Genomic DNA, 22158 nt, shown 5'->3' on the forward strand with positions numbered 1-22158 from the left:
TTTTTGCTTTTATTTTTTTAAGGCAATAAACTCAGCAGGCAGCTCCTCTCTACTGGAAGGCTTTTATTCTAATTTCCCTGGTTAATGTATTCAGAGTCCCCTTTTTATATCTCCATCAACCCTACCACACCAATAGCCAACAATCCCCAGGTTCATTTAGTGCCAACAATAATATTACAGGACTTTCTATTAGCAAGGTCAACAGAGCAACAGACTAGAAAGAACCAAGGATCCAGAACCAGGACTGCAATTAGATAACACCACATTCTCTCCCTCCCCAAATTAATAATCTATCATTTCACCAAATATAGGATTGCTTTAAATTATCACATTTAAAATACGGCCTTCGGCAGAAATTTCATTGCTTTTAAATTTCTACCATGGGAGAAAGGCAGAGGATGGAAGTTTTAATGAAACATTTGTAAATAAACTGAGATAATTCTAAATTGCCAGTTCAAGTCTGATCTCAAAAAGTTAAATGCAGCCTATTCCCTGTCCTTTGTGTAGCTAAACGAAAGCAGACCACACCATTTATTGAATTTTTAATGCTAGCTATGCCGAGAGAGGGGTTTTGTGCTGGAGTCTCAGAGCGCACGGGGAAATGGTGGCAGCCTGCATTGATGACCTTCTGCAACCGAGTTCTGGTTTAGAAACAGAACTTTTCAAATGTTTCAACGCGTTCAGTTCTGGGGGTTTGGTTCAGATCCAACACTCATGGTTTGTTTAATAGTAGGATTCCAGGCAGTCCACAGCTGACCCTGGCCCTCACGCTGAAGCTTCAGCTTGCTGACGTGGAGGACGAATACTGCCCTGGGGACTGAGTAGGACCAGATGCGTCTTCTCTCTTTAGAAAGGAAATTATAGTCTATGGAAGAGGAGCTTGGCACAGCCAACTTTCTAAGCTAGGAAATTTCATGAACTGTTGGAACATATTAATATGTACATTTTTAACTCCAGCAGAGACATAGCCTGTTTCTAGAACAAATGTTTGACAGGGGCTAAGTTGCAGAGCCTAAGGGACTGTGAGGGGCTGGATGATTTAATTTTCCCTAAGCTAAGCAGTTGGCAAATGTGGGTATGGTTTGCTGGTTTTTTTGCTTTTATCGTTATGAATTGTGTGGATAATTGATGGCAGGCTGCCTAGAGCCTGGGATAGGCCTCTTTTTATGACAGCTGAAGTAAATAAACAGTGAATTGACATTATTTCCCTGGTTTGGTGCTGATTTCAGAAAAAAACAAAGAGCCACTTGGCATTTAAAGGTGCCAGCCTAAAAGAGCCCAGGCTGGTTACCTATATAGCAACTGCCTTGATGTAGCCCTTGGAAGAGGAACTGCCCCTGCGTCGCAGTGCTGACCACACAGTCTCTTCAGGTGAAAGTTTCCAAGCAATTTTCCCCAACATTATTCCCAAGCTCTGAACGTACGTTAAACACTGCAGACCAGAGGAAAAAACAGGTAAAACACATGAACCTCCTGAGAGCTGCACTAAGAAATAGCCATGTTTCAGTCCTCATTTTCACCACCACCACCATTTTTCTTGTGTAAACAAACTGTTAATATTGTGTTCAAATAAAATGCTCATCATCTAAGTTAAGTAGTTACATATAGTATCTGCACAGGTGTCTCTACCTCAAACTACTTCAGTCTCTACCACATGAAAAATATTTCCACTATAGGTGAAGTATCTGAGTTTGGCAGTGCAGTGCCGAGTGGGACAAGAATGACAGTTAAATTTCCTTTTCAAAGTCAGCTTAGTTTAGTTGTGAAAATAAAATCCTGCTGTTTGAAACATTCATTTGAAATTAATCACTTTGTTCCCATTATGCTAATCTACTACGCATGACAAGAAAAATTGAGATGTTTTTTGAATTTTTCAAATGCAGAAATCAACTCGGTCATAATAAGAGCTGTTAATAAATCATTGATTTTCTAACTGTTTGTTTCACAAATGGTAATTGGTAAATATCAAAATAAACCAGCTTTCCCTTTTTTTCCCTCAAAATAGAGAGAATGCCTAAAATAAGCACAACTTTGGTGTAAGCGGGACGTTAGGCGCTTGGGAATTCCTAGTTTCCACCAGCAGCAGGAGGTGAGACCCAAACTGAGCTCGACACATGCTGGGCGTGCGAAAGGAACCGAAACAGAGCGCTGGCTGGTTGCGTTGCTTTGAACATGGAAAACAAAGGAGGAAATTTAATATTCTCAGTTAAATAAAAGTGAAATCTCTGCCCAAAACTTGCTTCCCGCCCTGAGAAGGAGACAGATTTGCAGCACAGATAGCAGGGAGAGACTCCAAACCCTGCTCTGGTGCCCTAAATGTCAGCTTTCCAGACTGAAACTCCCTTCATTATCTCCTGCCTGTACACTGCAAACAAACTCTGCCTTCTGAATCCACCTGCCCTTAATGGAGGCCTGAGTAGCATGTTCAAATTTGAGCCTGGAGCTGGAGATTTTTTCTAAATACAGAGCCATATGAATAGATGAATGTCTTGACTGGTTGAACTAAAAATATCAAAGAACACATTTGTGCAAAAATTCCTGTTTGGGAAATGAACATTATTGTAAACGTATCTAATTAGCAACATGCAGCCATTATTATTATCCATTATTGTATCTATATTGTAAATAATATTCAAATGGACAACCTCACAGACGTGCTTATTCAGACGATGTCTCTCATGGCACAACACTGGAGGAAGGCACAGCACAGGGTACAACTAACTGTACAATTTCCACAGGTAACTAGGTAATTTCAACTTTACTGCAGTATAAGCTCCGTAAAGTAAATTTTCTATAAGCATCTCATTGCTATGGTTAGCTGAATTCAAGTAATTATGTACTACTTATGGTTAACATACAAAACAGGCCTAATTCATTACTGGCAGTTCTCTCCAAAAAGACTAATTCCTAGGGAATCAAGTGATCAGGCACCCAGACAGGAAAGCCTACTTGTAAGGTAAAAGAATGCAATCTTTTCATTCGGCACATAATTTTTCTTCAGAATATCTTAAGAGCAATAATTTAAATCCCAGATGCACATCTGGTAACAAACAAGCAAAGAGCGAGATGGCATCCATGTACACCTTCTCTGTTAAACAACAGCACCTTCTTCCAAGCAGGACAGCACATGAAGATCAGTGCAATAGTCTTTTTCCAAGCCATACGTTCTTTTGCAACTAAGCTATACAATAAAAAATTTCTGGTGTAAAAGAGGTGCCTAGGGCTCACTGTGAAACATCCTCATTCAAAAGGTGATAGCGTGAATAACTCTGTGAGTGCAAGGCCGAGATAGCCAAGTGTTTGAGGTGAACATTCAGAATTAGCATACATTTGGAAATACCTATCTAATCACTCTACGTTCCCATTTCCCTACCTAGTAGCAGCGTAACATTCTTAAACGCATTAAGCAACGCAGGTTTAACCCATCAGTGTGCACAGACTGCTTTGGAAAGGGGATGATGTTTTACTACAATGAGAAAGTTCAGACGGGTTATGACTCAGAAGGAATCCTTCCCAAGCAATAAAAGCAGAGTAGTCTTCCTGTTAGCTCGTGCTCCGGCCAGCCCACTTTGGCAGGGGAAGCGTGGCAGAGCAGCCATCGTGCTGCAACCTTTACGGAACACAGGGGCACAAACACTTCGTTCAATTCAGGAGTTCTCTTTGACCATATCTTGCCACCAGCTTCTAAAAATGTTGGCAAGGGTCTATACACATTCTTTGTAATTTCAAGTCAATTTGGATCAAAGGGAATGGTAATCCATGTAGTTTTTTTTCTAAGCTCTCTTCTGCCCTTCTTAATATTCTGATATACGCATACCAGCCCTGTTTAAGATTTCACCAAATCTTTTCTTTTGACTAGATAACAAAAGGCAGATGTTCCTGTCCAGATGGAACAGTACATGTTAGCGACATTTCTTACTCAGAGAAACTGTCTGCTGAAAGAAACACCTAAAGCACTGGCACATCCCACAACTTCAGCTTTAATCACACACGACACACCAGAAATTTCAAAGGCTAAGAAAACCTGAATTTTGCAAGCATGTCAGGCTCTCGTAATATGACAGTGAACATATTACCACAGGTGCCGGAAAACTCATTACATATTTAGTTGGGTTGAAAGAAAAACATTGCCTTTAGGCACTGTGTGTGAAGACAATTGCATTTTCAAAATCAGAGCCGTCTGGTAGCAGGCTTCTACATGTTTCCCACAGAAAGAAGGGGGGGAAGAAAAGAAAAGCCAAGAAAATCATTGTAAGCTAGCACAGATGGAGGAAGCATTTTAAGAAAACATTTCATGTCCTTCAGACTATAGTACATGAATAGGTAAGGCTAATGGCCATATCTACAATTTGTCCCAGCTCCAAATCTATTACTGGGCTACAAAAATGTATAGAAGAGCTACAGATGAAGAATTGCACACACACCTACATCATCCTTAGGAAAACAGGATATATTTAGTTCATTAAGACTTGAAAGAAACCTTTCAGATGCCTGAAAAGATTGTGCCAAATCACACACACACAAAAAATAATGTAATGATTGTAATTGTGTATTACCTGCAATGCCCTATGGGTTACACAGCTGTTGCCTCTTTCCCTCTCTAACATCTCAACGTTTTCCTGAAAAATTGACTTTGCTATTCCTAGTCAAACTGACAATATTAGCTTAGTTTTTCAGTTTAACAGAGGATACCAGACTCAAAAACAATTTCTTTTATTAAACTTACTTTAACTGTAGTTGCATTACACTATTTGTTGTTTTCTCAGAGCAAGACAAGGATCTTGGGCTGGGATTATCAGTACTGGAAGCCTTGCCTCTATGGACACACGAAGCAGCAAGACCAGCTTATCTTGCATCAGCTCAAAAATCTTTTGCCAAATCCCCATCATATTTATACTGGATAAGTGATGAAAAAGAATCCTTTTACCTATTGAAAAAGAGTCCAAGAGAACCAGGCCTAAGCATACTCTAAACCGCACAATCTGCTAGATACCAGACAGGCTCGGGATTATCAGCTACTTGCGTTGCCTGCCTGTTGACGAATGTCCTACAGCTAGCTCTGCCGTTTGGATAAACAGTTACAACTCAGCGCTATCCACATGCTTAGGAGCCTCAGAGTCCTGGTATTTACATTACATTGTGAGCTGCATTACACTGAATAAACAATGACTTAGAAAATTATAAACCTTCCAAACTTCAAGGAGGAATTTCAGTCCTTAAGCTTCCACAAGCAAGAAGATGAAAGAAAAGCAAGATCAAGATGAAGAATTAATTTAGCTGTCTTAAAAAGAAATGAAATAAAATATCAAGAAAAAAAAATCACTCTGATCTTTATTTTCTGTGTGACCAGAAGTGTAAGCTGGTAGTTCTAACAAGCAACCACTGGAAACTAGTTTAGAAAAAATGTACCCTTTGGCTAAATCGGCTCCAAACCCCACAGCTGCGCAGTTCACAAAGTAAAAGTCAGAACACGAATGACTCCGTTAACCCTAACCAGATTTAGTTTTATCTTCCTGTGGTAGGAGATAATAAGGATACAGTAAACCCAGTCCTTTTTCCTTCTGTGAGGATAGAAAGAAAAGAACCAACTGGAGAACAGGCTTTAGGTACAGCCTGCACGTACAGCGTAACTCACTGCAATAACTGCTGCTCAGTGTTTCACAATTCTCTCAAGGAACAATGTTCTTCAGTTACCATTTGATGAGCCTATAAACTCCAGGAATTTAAGAGTTTGCTGGCTAATCTGAATATCAGCAAATGGTTAGTAGATCTGAATAACACACCATACAACAGCACGTGCCTTCACTTCAGCTCATCATCTTTCAGCCCACAAATATATTTTATCTCACAATTAGACATAACCTTTTCAGACCAACAGTCTTCAGAAGTTTCAAATTTAACCTATGGGATTAGCAAGATCAAAAAAAAAAAAAAAAAAAAAACACTTCCAAAGCCTTAGCCGCATGAAGCGGCAGCTTTCACTTCTTTGCTGGACAGTACCTTACTCGCCAAGCGATCGCAATGAAGCAACTGAGGCTTTAAGGGGAGGCTTGAGGCAGGCGTGAGTAAGAGCAGCCAAACCTTGCTCTCGCGCGGCTTTTGCAGATGGTGCATCACAAATTGCTCGGCTGTGATTCCTGCCCCAGCACGAGAGAGGCAGGGGCCAGTCACGCCAGAAGGTTTTCTCCTCGTGGGACTGAGGCAATGCGCACTGGCATTTGCAGGGCTTAGCGAGCCACAGCTGTGGCCTGTTAGAAAGCAGGGCTGTAGGTAGCCTCCCCCTTCCAAGGGTAGTCAAGTGCTCTCCCAGGACCGTCACCCCAGGGTAGGTCTCCTGAAGCACATTCTTCCAGGCAGAGCTACGGATTATGATATTACACACACCAAATATCAAATTACTGTCTAGTTTAGGCATGCCTAATCCTACCTCAAACTTAGATCTTCACTGAACATTATGTGGCTTCACATAAAATTTATCAGGGGTTTATCCATAATACTAAGTAAATAGCTGGTCTTTAGAAGTCTGAACACATCAACTTGCTTTTAGTTCTTAAGCACAGAGTTTCATGATAAACTTTTTCATAAGATTTGAGTAAAAAAAAACTCACATCAAAGCCACACAGATTCTCATGGCTTCTGCTGAAACCAGAAATTGGGCTGTGTTTGTTAATGGCTGGGTGCATGAGCTGATGTTTGCTCTGGACTGCTACCACCTTTAGTCACAACCATGTGAATTTGGGCAGAAAATACAGATAGCAAAACTCAGCATTGCTTAATATCAGTGTCAATCACAAAAAGTTTGCATATTTTTAATATTCCAGTGGTAATGCATTTAAATAACACTCCTTATGTGAAAATAATCTCTACGTGCACTTAAAATAATTTCAATATAATTGATAAGCACTCTAAGACTATGAACTCAACTCTTTGATCACAACTTACCTACTGCTGCACCATTTTTCCTAATTAATTCTTAATTCTTATACCAAATGAATAGCTTCTGATGTTCTTGCCATCTTCCAAATTAAAAAGATATACATACATATATATATATATATATATATATAGTCTTTATTTATTAAGGTAGTAAGGCAAATATAACTAAGTGCAAGTCATCTCATTACAAGAAATAAGACCTTTCACGTGGTTAAATTTAGGCTTGCAAGTACTCTGCTGAACTGGAGTTTTAAACCCAAATATTTACTTTTTCTGTTCATTACAGTCAAATACATATAAAATAACCTGCCCATCTTGCACAGTGCCTGTAAATTAGGGAAAAAAAGGGGGGGAGGGGATTTCCCAGGAAACCAGGGCAGTCTCAAAGAAATGGAGAACAGCTGGGGACAGGGGGAAGGGAAAAAAGAAAAAGAAAAAGTCCATATCCTCACTTTTAAAACCATTGGAAAGACACCACTAATAAAAATCAGCTCCCAGTGAATGGCCCTGGCATTCTTCATGACAGCAAATGAGTAACCTGAAGATATCAAGAAACTGGCCTGCACCCTCCTCCTCTTCCTGCCCTCTCCTCACCCCGTTGCCCCCAGGGTATTTATCCCTCATACACAAGTGTGCCATTTGATAAAATGTGCTAACGCAGAAAGGTGTGCTTCCTGAAACGCCACAGCTGGAAACAATTTAGTTGCTTCACTGTCTAGAGATTTCTTTGCTCAGGAACCGAGCTAAGGAGCTCGGTTCCACCACTTGACCTTGGTCAAGCTATTCAGCATGAAAACCCATGCAATTCGACAAACATGTTACTGGCATTGTGTCTCAGTACGTATATTATAGTAGCACCCTAATGTTTCATCTGAGATCAAGGGTGCTTGGCACTGAACAAACTCAAAGGAAGGTCCTGCCTTTTAAAATAGCATAAAAACAAATCATGCCAAAAGCTACTCAATCTCAGTATCCAGGTTCAGATAAAATATTTCAGTCCTACAGCAAAAGTTTCCACTGGAAAAATGAAAAACAGGTAAAGGATAATTTGTCAAAACCTCTCACTCCCAATCCTGGCACTCTGCCAGTCACTAATACAATTTTAGCGCCCAGTGCTACCAGAGCAGCCGTACTGTTCTACTGGCTTCTCCTTCCCCACATGGCTCCGTTTCCCACGTTCTGCTCTGCCTGTCGTCGGGCCCGATGTCTCTTACACCAGGTTCTTTACTTCCTTTCTTTCTTTGTTGCCAATGCATGTTCCAGTATTTTGTGCTTCTTGCCAAAATAAGCATTTAAACATCTGGAAATCATCCTCCATCACTTTCACCAGTAAGATGCATTTGTCTTGCAATGGAGTTCCCATGCAGTGGGAATGCCTGATGTCTTGAGACACCACACTACCTTTTATTAAAAAAAAAAAAAAAAAAAAAAAAAAAAGAAGAAAAAAAAGAAAGAAAGAAAAAAGGCCGCAGCTTTCTAAATATCCAAATACTCCCTGGCGATGGAATATTTAAGTCTTCTGACTGAGAGTTCAGGGACTTTCCTCCAAATTAAAATCATATTTCATTGCACTAATCTAAAATGTAACATGCAACAAGGTGCAAACACTTCTGAATTTCTATTAAAAAAATAAGCATTTATACTGGTAGCTTGAGATCCCAATATAAACGACATTTTTGATTTAAATGAGTTCTAAATTAAGGATATTTTAAATAAATACAGAGCATTACATTCAGACCTTTGGCGGTTTTCTCCTAGTACATGCAATTTGAAATTAACACATTATCAATTCATTACACTAAGATTTCTTGGAAAAAAAGACTTTAATGGTCAAAATTGCATTTCAGATGAAAAACTGAGAGTCTATGAGATCACAGCCTATAATAATCAGATGAAAGTACTATGATTCAAATACCTGGTCTACAAAAGTCTCAATCACACCTCCGGAAGCTGTTCCCATACGCATTCCCCTTCACTGTTCAGGAAGTTGTTCTCATGTGTATTCCCCTCCACTATTCAGATAATTGAAATTGTGTTTTTAAAGGTTCATTTTATAAAATACAAGACGGCTAACAAACTGAATGCTGTGTGTCCTGAGGTGCAAAGTGCACATAATGCTCCAGTTCTACCTTGTAAAGCTCACCTCAAAAACATTAATACCTCACTTTCCTAAAGAAAGGCTGCTAAGTCTGATGGTAGCATGTGAAAAGTTAGCTCCATCAGTTTGATCTGGCTGCTCTTCTATGTACCTCTTGAGTAAAAATCAACTTTTGGAGTAGTTCTTTAACTACTTTAACTACTCCATCAACTACTGCATCAAGTAAGAGGCTTCTCTTTAGCAATCTGACAGATTTTCAGTGTATGTATTAATTTTGTTTTTTTAATAACAAAAGTCTCCCTTTCAATGGAAAATGAATGGAGAAAAAAAAAGATACTACTTGCTGCCCGTGCCAGTGAAGGAGTAGAAAATGCAAGCTATTTCCACTCCTTCTTCCAGAACCTGATAGCACACCAGGGAAATATTGTCTCAGTCACAGAGAGTCAAGGGCTCCTCAAGCGGTATCAGCTCCACCTCATACCCAAAGCACCTCTGGGAAGTTCTTGGCTGTCTTGCTTCCTTTCGATTTCCTTTCTTGGATCTTTGGACACACTGAGGTTTATTTGGTCTAGCAGGTGAACATGTGGCAAAAACCTTCAATAAAAAAATATAGTCGTCCGAATATCTCCTCTATTCCGGCTGGCTGTGTACCCTAAATTTCCATGCATCATTTGGGCTGACAAGCTCTTAATCATTCAAGGATGAGCAAAAGCCTCTTCTCCTATTCCACATCTGTTTCTCCTAATTTGGGTCATGAGAAATATTTTTCTCTATTAGGTCCTACTATGTAACAAAGAGAATAGCACTCTTAGTTTTACTTTTCTCTGATCGCACCGCATAATACCATCTCGCGTTTTGTTTTTTCCCCTCAAGAGCTCTCTCTTCTGCACCTTTCATATAGTTAGTTCTTGGGGGTGAGGGGAGGAGCAGCACTAATGAATCGCTCTGCATACCTTTTCCTAAGATAATTCTGTTCTTTTTATTTCTTCTCCGTATTTTTTGCGCAGAGGGTAAATACTTAAATCTTCAATATCATCTATAAATTTCATTAACATCCTGTTTCTTTCCTGTTCTAGATGACTACAGAAGACCATCTGTGAAGCCATGAGATAGCACACACAACACAGATACATTACTGATAATCATATACCTTATTAATTGATTTCCCTCCTCCTCACAACAGTTACATTCAATCCAACACTAACTTTGAGTCTAGGATTTCATGAGACAGCGGACCAAATGCTTTACTAGCAATCAAATACTTTTACACTGACACAGCATAAAGCCATCAAGCAGACGTCTTTTAAAACTGAGAAAAGCAAGAAAATCTTTAATATCTTTCCCCCACAACAACAGTATAAGTTACAATTCCACAGTACATAACATGAATGAGGCTAAAGAATGAGGCTCCCTTACGGGGGCATAGAGAGCCTATAGTACAGTCCATGAATTTGACCTCTGAAATAACTTGGAAAGATCTGTTCACATCTCTAAAGACTTTAAATCTCTCAGATTTTCAAATTTCCTGTTGAATAATTGCAGAATTTTCCAAAACTATAAGAAATTACCTTGGCCTGTGGAAGTAACACCTGACAGCTTAAGAAAGCTTCGGCTTGCATGGATATCAGCCTCACACAGTCATTCTGCCAGGCAACGATCGGGGTGATCGCAGAACGAAAGTGTACTTTGCCAGCTAACGCCCTCAGTGTTTAATCTCCACTTCAGTGACAGGTTTCTACGGGTCTGGCCACAGGTTCCGCCAAGAATCTGCTCCTTTCTCAGCCACAACTTCTTGTGCTACCACTGGGACTGGGAACCTTGTGGAGATAAGTTACAATAAGGTAAATCCACACTTTCAAGTGGAGCTTTGGAAAACCTCCAAGAGTCTAGGAAGTGACCCAACTACTGGATGGTATCTTTCCTCCCAGGAGGTTGATCGTTAATGCAGACTGTAAATGAGAAAACCCAAGAAAAGAGAAAGCCTATATTCTATTAAAAAGGTATACACTTGCCAATTCCATTACTTTTTAATAATTCATAATTCAGGGTAACCTCATTCTCTTAAAATAGCACTGACTCTTAAAATAGCTGAATTGTACTTATGTCTAATAATCTTAATCATATACCACTGTCTACAGAAAGTTCCTCTACCCTGTAAGATTTCAAATATTTATCTCAGCAATGGGCCACAGGATACTGTTACCCATCCACCGAACATGTGACCTGCAGCATTTGGGAAACGTAAGGCACTATAGCTGAAGGACAGAATTACTTTAGGATAGGCAGAAAATGATACAAAAACCATCATCATAGGATAGCAATCATTATATCATTGCATCAAAAGATTTGTTAGAAAGTTGTAAATAAAGCGTTTGTGAAAAGCTGAATGGGAATGGACAATCAAGCAAGAACAGCTTCTGTCTGTTGCTTCTGCTTTGATTTTTACTCATCTGTTTTTTCTTGGCCTGTTGGGATATTTAACAAGACAGGAGATGTGAGAACTCAGATTGGAAAGTAAACTAAAAATCAATCAAGGTATTCGTATTCTATGAGCTCGTGGTAGAGAGAGGACTTTTTAAAGCAAGACTCTCAAAATAGCCTCTGAAGTTAACTGTAATCCTAGAATGGTAAGGTTGGAAGGGACCTCTGGAGATCACCTAGTCCAACCCGCAGCATAGTCCCATACAGGGACTGAACCCACAACCTTGGCATTAGTAGCACCACGCTCTAACCAACCAAGCTAACTCACAGATCAACTGAATAAAAGACTGCAATTTTATAGTCAATTTTCAGAAGAAAAAAAAATGCTGCATTACTTACATTTTAAAAGTAACACAGAACTACAAATTTAAACAATATCTATACTTTTCTCATCTTCCTGACTAGAGCTATGGCTTCAACCATACTTCAAGGAAAAAGGCCAGTTCATATCACAGAACACCCAAACTGTTCTAGCATTCTAGCATAGTTCTCCGCCTTTCAAAAACCACACTCCCCCACTCCCTCCTACCCAAAATAAGAGATATTAAATGTTAACATGTAAATTTTTATACTTAACATTTTAAATGATCAGTAATGTCTTTGAATCATTCTTTAGTACTATGACTATTCAGGGAAATGTGATAGAAGTTCTTCTAAAAGAAGGAACAGTTTCTTCATGTCTTTTAGCCTGTATTTTCATTATCATTTTAGACCGCAATTTTAATCTTGGAGCAACTGGGCCAGGACACGGACTCGTGATGATACTTTCGATCCCCCTTAGTCTCTTCCTACACTACATCATTATGCCTTTATTCTTTCACTTCAGATCTTCAGCTTGCCGAAGGCTCTCGCAAGCATTTTATGACCCAAGAGTATATGGAGAAGACACGGACTTTCTAAATCAGATATCTACTGCACAGCAGGGAACAGGTCTTTGAGACAGTTTATTCTTCTATTCCTACTCTAAATGAAGCTGTGAATTCCAGCCAGCAGTACTAGAGACACTGCTTGTGTTTCCATTCAGCCACATCATCCAGAGAACAGAGGCCCAGAGATTACAACGAATTCTTTAGCCCCTCCAAGCTACTGTTGCTAGTCCAAAGCTGTAAATGAAAACCAGTGAAGACACAAAACACTGTGGAAGTCTTTCAGTACAAAAACACCTCTGTTAGATCAATTTCCCACCTGCAATATTTTACCTGAAGTTGCAGAATAACACACATTCTCCAAAATATCTCCAATAAGGCTTCAGCTGGCAGCAGCATGGCCAAAGACCAAGCTTAGAGAAGCCCTCCAAAGACAAGACCTATCTTCACCAGCTAATAAAAACAGAATAAAAAGATTTTGGCTCCCACACAATAATGAAATTGTCTCTTACTACAAGAATAAAAGACAGCATAGGAGACTATGGAAATTTTACACTGCGTAGTAAGAAAGGTAATTATATGCAACAGTTTGGATATTTTATCTTAACTACCACAGTAACATTGGTTTATCGGCATCCGAAACTTCCTGTACTTTATTATTTTCATAGCCATAAATCAACCTCGTATTGAAACAAGTATCTGAAACAAGCATTCCTTATTAACAAATTCACTGACAGCCAAGCTCTCCCCATAGCTGATGCCGCATGTCAGAGTTTTAACTGAGGCTGAGTGCTACGTGGACCTTCCAGCAGAAGGGAATCTCACACAGAACGATGTCTGAGGCATCTCTTAGGATTGTAGAGGAAGTTCACATGCCTGGGCTCACACTTCATCAAATTATAAAAGCTGAAAATAGAATTCAGTGGGAAGTCAAAATATATGATTATATAATCAATATGAGATCTTTAAGTGCACAAACTACTATCATTTTTTCTAGGAAGAAATGAGTAACAATTCTAGTCCCAATCAGTGATACTAAAGCATTAAAGAAAGCCACAGTTAGAATATTCTGTATTAATATTTTCCAGTAAGAATAAGCCCCTAATGTAAACTCAGAATAAAAATTCAGAATCCTCAACAATTTTCTTGGTCTGTTGTAAGAGTTTTCTGTGCCATCATGATATCAAAATTCCCTATCACTGCACAGACTTAAGGAGAATTGCATTTCCCATTGTAAGTAACTATTATACCTCCTCTCACATATTAAAACTAAATATTTTAAACTTTAAATATTCACTTGGCTATTATTCAAAATTAAAATATGCAATTTCATCATGGAAATAGTTTGGAAACAAGAGAGTCTAATGCCCTTGCTTAGAAATAGCAATAATGAAGTCCAAACTTCTTGGCCTTTTAGATTATTAACTTGGAAAATATCCAAAACCTACTGAACTATTGATGAAAATTTTATGACCTCGTCAATCACACAGCACACCAGGTATACAGTATGTTTTGTCTCACCAGTTCCAACAAATTTCTTACTTGAAATGGTATAAATGCAGAATACATGTTACAGTAGACTATTTCAAGTATTTAGAAAGAAAATTGCCCATCAGTTTCTCTTTGAAATCAATCTCCTAAGCCAGTCCAGCCTGATTCGTGCCCATGTGGCTCACCTGCCGAGGAGGGTCTACCAGATGCAGTCTGGCCCAGCATCCGCAGACACCCAGACACCCATCCCAATACCTCACTCTGCAGAGTTCCCGTGACTCCTGCAGGGTAAAGATGAGCCCCTCATATTGCACCTTAGCACAAGCCCACAGGCTCTGCACAACCCATGAGGGCACACTTTAACTCAGTTCATGAGCCCATCCCAACTTGGACTCTTTTTAAGCAATACAGCTGTTTTCAACATAAACCACAGCTGCAGAGCCTGCAACATGAACAGAAAATATGTGGGTCACAACATCTACTGTGCTTTAGTGTTCCTGAGGCCATATTTCAACAAGAGGCTTTTATGGCCAGAGCTGCTGGAGCTTTGCTTCAACCTTTAATTCTTCAAAAGTAGTCGGAAGACTCTCTCTGGCTTAAAATTGCTTAACTCTACAACTTAGTTAAGTAGTAGATGATAACAAATGACATGGACTGATAAGCCAGAGCCATGATAATACAGAGGAATTAATGATTTGGCAAAATGATTTAAGGAATTAAGGAAATTATTTCCTTTGCAGGATTAATTATGGCAAAAAAGATAGGTTTACAGCTAAAGTCTTCACCAACTGTCCCCCAATTACCCCTGATTATAGTCAAGATTGTGTTACTTCCTATAGATGGTATCACTGTTTTATCCTTTTTGGTAGCTCAGCAACAGAACTAACACTTTTTATTTCTCTGAACTTAAATCCAGGGCGACCTTTTCAAGTATAAGAGATTATAAAATTGTATCCAGGTCTTTAAAACATAATATATGATAAAAAGCTGTGGAAACAAGGTGTGATTTGTATACACGTAACGTACTTAAGACATTAAATATGTAATCAGTAAACATGTGATCTCTAAAGTACCTCTCATCCTCAAAATGTTACGTGACCTACGTGCAATTTTACTGCAACTTCAAAGCACCTGATTTCTTAAATAACTGAAGAATAATTAATGTATGATATTACTGAAAAAGCCGTTTTCCTTATACCCGTCTCATTATTTACTGAATTAATGCATCACACAAGTTCAAGTTACACCTGACCTCGTGCACATGACACACTAGCCAGGGCTTTAGAGCTGCAGTTTAACAACGTGGGTCTGTTGCCACTCGAGATTTCACGCAGAGAGCGCAACAATCTTCCCTAGTGTTCTGAAGTTTCAAACTCCAAGAAGCCTTTGTTAAAAACTGAAATTCCTAGTTAATCTGATTAATTTATTCATTTTACACTGAAGACTACTTATTTCTGCTTTATGCATTAGATTGAGAATAGAGTCTTTTGTCTATAGAACAAGGTATTAAAGTGCCAATCCATTCTCTCCTCCCTGATCTAACTGTGCATCTCCTCACTCAGCACTATCTGATTTATTCTTTCTAATCAGTTATTTCTCAGAACGTCTTCTATCATCAGGGCCTTACATACAAAAATGAGCAAGGCCACCAAGACATACAAGGGGGAAACAATCAGTGTACATATACGGATAGATCACGTCTCCAGCTGGAATTGCCACTATTTTTTATTATTACTTTTTTTCTGGCACTGAGATCATTGCCTTTCTCTATGTACTGAAAAATAGTTGCACACAGGCCATGAACATCTGCTCAGTTCTCTTAAAGGACTGTAATGCTGGATGGAGGTCTGCCATCCGAGTCCCTGGCTCCCTACGCGTACACAGCAGAACCCCTGCGTTTCTTCTCTCACAAGACTGAGCAGCCTGGTGAGTTGACCAGTTACAATTCTGATCACAGACAAACCACATAACGTCCTGTGACTCACTTAACCCCGATGGGAATCTGGTTAGATACCATTTCAACAGCAGATGATATTTCTAAGCAGGGTTTTCACAGTAAATTTATAATAAATTCAGGGGTTTGGAGGAGATTTGTTTTCAGTGTTTTACATGAACAGATCAACCCAAAATAATAAACTGTTAGCACATTGAAATAAATCGCAAAGTTGAATTTGCCCAAGAAATGGGCTAGGAGAATGCCAAAGCAAGAATGAGAGTGCGACTGAGAGGAAATCGAGAGGATGAAACGATCATTTCGTTTCTATGGCAATAATCTATGTTTGTAAACACTGTGGCAAAATTTCCTGCACTAACAACCAAAGCACACAATTACTCTTCAAGCACAAAGTATATACTAAAAATCAAGTTGATGTGTACAGCTTGTGTGAACCTCAATTACAGACTCCATAATTTTGAGCTAGAGTCCACTCAGAGTAGAAACAATTTTCTTGAGGACTCTTCTTGTGGAAATTTCTGTGCAGAATCTCCTTCCCACAGTTTTACAAGCTGGGGAGATAACCACAAATATTTAAAAATCATGAGTCAGTCCCCAAAGAATGGCAACTTTTTTTAAAATGAGGAATTCTCATTTTTTGATTTTTTAGGGCAATAATCACTTCTATTTTCGAATCCTTTGGAATGATTAAACCCACAAGCATAAGTATCTATATACATGAGTGCACACACACACGCTCAACTCTAAGACAGCAGAGGTATGCATATAAGCAAATGATCTTGGGATCTGAAATTTTGGGGGAAAACAAAAATCAAGTATCATGAGATCCTCACTAAAATTATTAGAGCTGGAAATGCTGAGATTTTTTTCCCTGTCACATCATTCTCCTCAGGAGCTTTAGAGACTCTTTATAAGGTTAAAAGAAAGGAAAAAAAAAAAACAAAAACAAAAAGAAAAAAGGGAAAAGGCCAAAGGCCAAAGGGAAAGAAAAACTAAGAGAACGTTTGGTGTCAAGAATTTTCCTTCCTCCTCACAGCTACAGCAAAATTTCCTTGCTAGTGTATTCCCAGCGCTTACAATGGAGACTCTGCGATGTAGCAACCTTTTTCCTCCCTAAGTTCAGTGAGGGGAAAATGGATATATTTACTAGCCCCCATCCTTCCAGCTCAGTTGCTTCTGTCTCCGTTAAGGCCAGACCATTTTCCTCTCTCCTCTGTCTGGTCTCCAGACAAAGTGGAGGACCTCCAGAACTCAAACAAGAGGACAGAGCGGATCATGAACTCAGACGGTGCGGCCCTTAGTTATTATTGCTTAGTCACTCAGCAGAACAAGGGAAATTAGGCCAGCTATTTTTAAATCAGTACCAGATCCCTCACTGGTCTTAGCTGAAGTAGGGCTAACATTAAAGGACTGGGATGGAGATACATAAATTCCCACAAAATATGCAGAATCTGGTGAGAGCCTAACGGCAAATATAGGATTACAGTGAGGAACACAGGAAATCATGGCAACGCTTGGATGCAATTCACAGCAGACAAATCCTCCACAGGGAAACAATTCCCACAGTTCTGATCCAAGTGAATCAAGGGAAAGATTTTTCACTGAGATGCTTGAAAGGCACTCTAGGTTTGTTTGTTTATTTTTTTTTCTAATAACTTCTTCGAAGAAAGCAATCACATTTACACTTGTGGATGGGAAAGCAACTACCTAGAAGCATGCACCATTTCTTCTAGTGATTTCTTCTATACTGATTCCTAAAGGAAGAGGAAAAAGGACACTGTGCATGGAAACTCCTGCACTAAGCGTTCAGGGCCTCCAAGTATTCAGTGCTTACGCAGCTCCTGATTCCAGCTGTCTTGTGGGCATCTTTTGGCCCTATTGCTCTGCTGAGCCAGTTGGACCCTATGAGGAACTGAACGTAAAACTAGGATCTTTCATTCTTTCCAGGCCTTTGAAGTGCTGACTTTATTCATAAATGACATTTAAAGGGACACACTTAAAACATCTAGGTTCAAAATGGCCTAGAGTTATTTTGTTGTGCTACTACTTTTCACGTTTTTGTGTGCATTTTAAGTGTGTGTACTACAGAGACCTACTGGCCAAGTGTTCTTGAGAAAGATCGAGCTACAATGGTTCCAAAGGAAAAAAATGAATATAGAAACTGGCAATAGTTAAAAGGGACTCAACACAGAAATGGTAAGTGCCAAAAACAATTGTTAAGGAGTACATTTGGTTTGAAAAGGCATTGCAGTTTTTGTAGTAAACATTTTGGAAAATCATTTTACTTGCTTTATTATTTTGAGTTCACCTATCAATACACAACCTGGCATGGATCTCATACTCATGGTGGCGATAAATTCTAAAAGATACTTTTTCAAAAGCTATTGCTTTCTTTCACTGTGGTTTGTGAGAACTAATATTTACTTCTTCTCACTTTTTCAGTGTTGGCATGAAAAATGATGGCTAGAAGTGTTTCACATATTTTCTGAAAATCCAATGATCTTTCTTATTTAAGCTTTCTAAAGTGCCCTTTTTCCTTCTCCAGAGATCACTGAAATTTGTTTACTATGGCACCTACACTCAAATAGCATGTCTGACCAACTAAAAGGGAAAAAGTGCAAAAGCTGCAAGGTGTATAAAATTACCTAGAGTACAATACAATGTACACTAATCGTAGACCTCTGCACAAGTTAGTATTAAATTCAAGACAAAACTAAGGGGGAAAAGAAAAAAAACCAAACATTCTGCAATGTTTGCAGGCCTCAATCACAAACTAAATCAGAACTGAAAGAACCTTGCATACACAGTTAAACCAGGCCCATATGCAGGATATATTCCCTTCCTCCTCATTGCGCACCTTCCCTATCAACACTCCAATCACAGCAGCAGCAAGGCTGGAAGGGACCTCTGGAGATCATCTAGTCCAGCTCCCCAAAGAGTTCCTGGTGCTGGTTCCACTGGGGCTTGAACCCAGGACCCAGCACGTAAAGCAGATGTGATAACCACTACACTATCCCTCTACTGTTTTATAAAATAGGGTGTGGGTTTGGGGTTTGTTTGGGTTTTTTTAAAAAAAAAAAATAAGGAACATGGGAAAAGCAGCTCCCATGTATGGTAGACAAAAGTCACTACATTCTCCAACAGAAAAGCCAGTAAGTGAAATAAGTGCAAACAGATGTCACTAATTTCTTACAGCATATTTTACGCTCTGGCAGATCATGTACCTCTCACAGTTTCCCCAGCCATCAGTGCATGGGAAGTACATCCCAGAAGGTGGTGTTACTGGCTCGCCCCATAATTTCCATAACAGCAACAAACTAATAAATGACACGTAATAACTTAACCCCACAGAAATCCGGGGTTTTTTAAACAGCAAGAAAGCCATCCTCTTTTACTAAATGGATACTGAAAAGGGACTTCACTATTTTCACAAGTGTTTTCTTTGGTTGTATACATACCTGAAAAATATGTCTCTTCTATAGAAACAGAGGGAGTTATACTCCCAATCTCATGCTAAGTGGCCTCTCTGTGGGACTTCTTACACAGCTGTGCACAGTCAGAATAATCTCATTTTTATTTGTAGAGTGGTGTTATCAGAACTACTGCACCACCTGATTCATTAGGATTTCAATCCTCCTCAGCTGTGTACTGCAGCATATTACAAGAGAAGTCCAGTTATAAGAAAAATAAAACTCTTGAAAATATACCCCCAAAAACTGCAGATTGTATTATATCTTAATTTACTAGTCCCCCTTGATTTCTTTTCTAAATAATGTCTAACGATGTCTCACAAGAAGCCAAAAAAAATATGTACAGGAGTGCAATAGCTACAGAATATCCTACAATCAGTCTTTTCACATCTCAGGAAACTAAAATACAGCAGCACATCTAGATTGAAGAAAGAGTACAGCCACTACCAAATCCCCTTGACTATCACTCTCTCCTACAGGGATTGAAGCAATATTAAATAAAAAGGGATATAAAAAAGCCTAAGAAAGTTCATATTACGCAAGTCAGGTACTCAGCTTGCCAGCCTCACTGCCTTCAGACAGCTCGCTAATCCACTGCTCAGAAGTGGTTTAGAAGAAGTAGTCAGAAGGGTGGGAAAGCACCAAGCAAGGGAGCCTGTATTCCATCAAACCCCGTCCCTGGGGATTAACGGCAAGCGCGAGACGGTGGGAAGGACAGAGAGAAGGAAAGCGAGGAGGAGGAAAACGAAAACAAAAGAAAACAAAGAAGGAAAATCTCATTTTTGTACTTCCCTAAAGCAAAGAATGTAATAAAACCGATGTAGTTCAGTGCGAAAAAGACTCCACCCTGCAAGGCTTCTGTGTTTACTGCTCTCAGCTCAGATTGTTCAGGCTCGCCTCCAACCCCAGAGCCTGCTTTTAGTCTCATCTGAAGTGTTTTCTTTTGTTGCAAACTTTTCGGTCTCCACAGCCCCACATGTTGGTAATGCCAGGCAACAGGGCTTATTCCTAGAGCCCCACAGCAGCATTTTGCATTTAAGTGCTCTTCCCCTGTTCTGTGTTCACACAACAGTGCGCAGAGAGACTTGGGAGCACTACAAAACTCCAACTTTAAAAATTTCCCCGTGTCTTCTGATTATATTTCCAAAGCACAAACCTCGCAGCCCCCTTCTCAACATACAGAACCAAAAATCTTGTAACTCTTGTATCTCAAAGGTTTTCCATTCCACTTATCCAAATCATGCAATAAGCACACTGCATACCAAGACAGAAGAAAAAAAAAGAAAAAAGAAAAAACAAAGAGAAACTCACCACCATCGTATTCCTCCTCTTCTTGTGCTTTTATGGTTACAAATCGCCCTAATAAAGCAGCAAGGATGAAAAAAGTTCTCGTTTGTACCCAGACTGCCATCATGCCTAGATATTAGGCATGTATCCTCCTGGGCAGTGAAAAGTGCAAAAACGTAAAGTTATTTTAGCACCATGAAGCCAGCTGGGGAATCTTTCTGCCTTTCAGCATCAGTTCCAGGACAAAGTCTGCAAGCCCTTTTTTTCAGCACCAGCTCCAGCACAGTCTGCAAACTCTCTTTTCAGGGGATGCAGCTTTAAATAGGAAGAATGCTGCCTCCACTTTTCTTCCTGCCCCTTTTCAGCTTGTTCAGGCTCATAATCATCCACTCCCTGCCAAGCAACAGTCTGATTGATGGTAAACAACCGAATCAGAGCTAGCTTCGCTCTTCCTTGAACTTTTCTCTTTATAAATACACTTTCAGGATATTTTGCTGCTGCTGTGCAGTACATACACTGTGTCAGAACAAGTTATTAAGAGGACAAAACATAATTCAGTAAGAAGCCATCTGGAGGAGAAAGTTCTGCTTTTAACCCCCCATCACACACACACACTTCCTGGGAACGAGGATACAGCCCCATTTGGAGCTGATTCACTGTTTAGGAACTTGATCCCTTCCAGCTTGCTGAGCGGAGGGTTTCCTCTTCTCTCTTGATAACTGCCCCCTGCCCTGCACTAACTGTATTACCAAACACGACCGCGGTCCTTCGAGGGGGGCAACAGAGCTGTCAGGATCCTGCACATCACCTCCTCCTTCCCCCCAAAGGGGGTCTGCATTATCTTCCCCCGCATGTTTAGTGTGCTATATATTTGCTGTCCTACCTACTAGGATGACTCTTGCAAATAATAATAGTTCGAACCATCCAGTTATCTTGTTTTCTCCTAGGCTGTCTCTGTTCGCTGACAGCTGGCAATCTACCGAACCCCCAGGCTAGCATTTAGCCCTTCACAATATACTTTAATTAACCTTCTAGCCTGGGCACTAGTTAAAACTCTCTTCTGTGTACCACTTGCCACTGGGAGTACACTGATACATTATTTTTTCTTCCTAGAGTTATATGGTCTGTGGAAAAGATGCTCAGTCAGTAATCGCCTTGCTTCCTAAGAGGGGGATATCACCTCTACCCGTCGTGTGGGAACACGGATCCAGCTGACAGCATCTGCTGGAAGCTTTTCTGTCCCTCACAGCCACTTCAGAATCCCAAAGCCTGTGAAGTTTTCTTCTGCCTCAGCAGAAGAGCAGCAGGCCAGAGAGGAAAAGCAAGCCCAGGAAAAGGCAATGTGTAGCACTGCAATTCTACATCCAAACCTCCTCTAGTATAAAGACCAAGGATTAACCAAAGAATGCAGGTGAAATAGAACAAAATCAAAAGGACAAATTCTGTTCCCTACTCTCCTCCATCAAGCAGTCTTGCCACAGCAGTCTTGAAACTCTTATGGAGTTTCACTGCAGAAAAAGAATCCCTTAGTCTCTATGGATGAAGAAAAGTAACCATGGGAAAAGATGGAAAATT

General features: G+C 39.8%; 1 protein-coding gene across 1 annotated transcript in view; it reads right to left on the reverse strand.

Annotated features, from left to right (window-relative positions):
* COL5A2 (collagen type V alpha 2 chain) overlaps positions 1-20875 on the reverse strand; it is a 112391-nt gene extending 91516 nt beyond the window's left edge. Inside the window, exon 1 of the mRNA XM_062578244.1 lies at positions 20608-20875. Coding sequence (XP_062434228.1) covers positions 20608-20710 — 103 coding nt within the window. The 5' untranslated portion in view covers positions 20711-20875. The remainder of the gene's footprint in view (positions 1-20607) is intronic.
* Positions 20876-22158: the final 1283 nt, after the last annotated feature.

Source organism: Rhea pennata, chromosome 6, assembly GCF_028389875.1.
Source record: "Rhea pennata isolate bPtePen1 chromosome 6, bPtePen1.pri, whole genome shotgun sequence".
Lineage (NCBI taxonomy): Eukaryota > Metazoa > Chordata > Aves > Rheiformes > Rheidae > Rhea > Rhea pennata.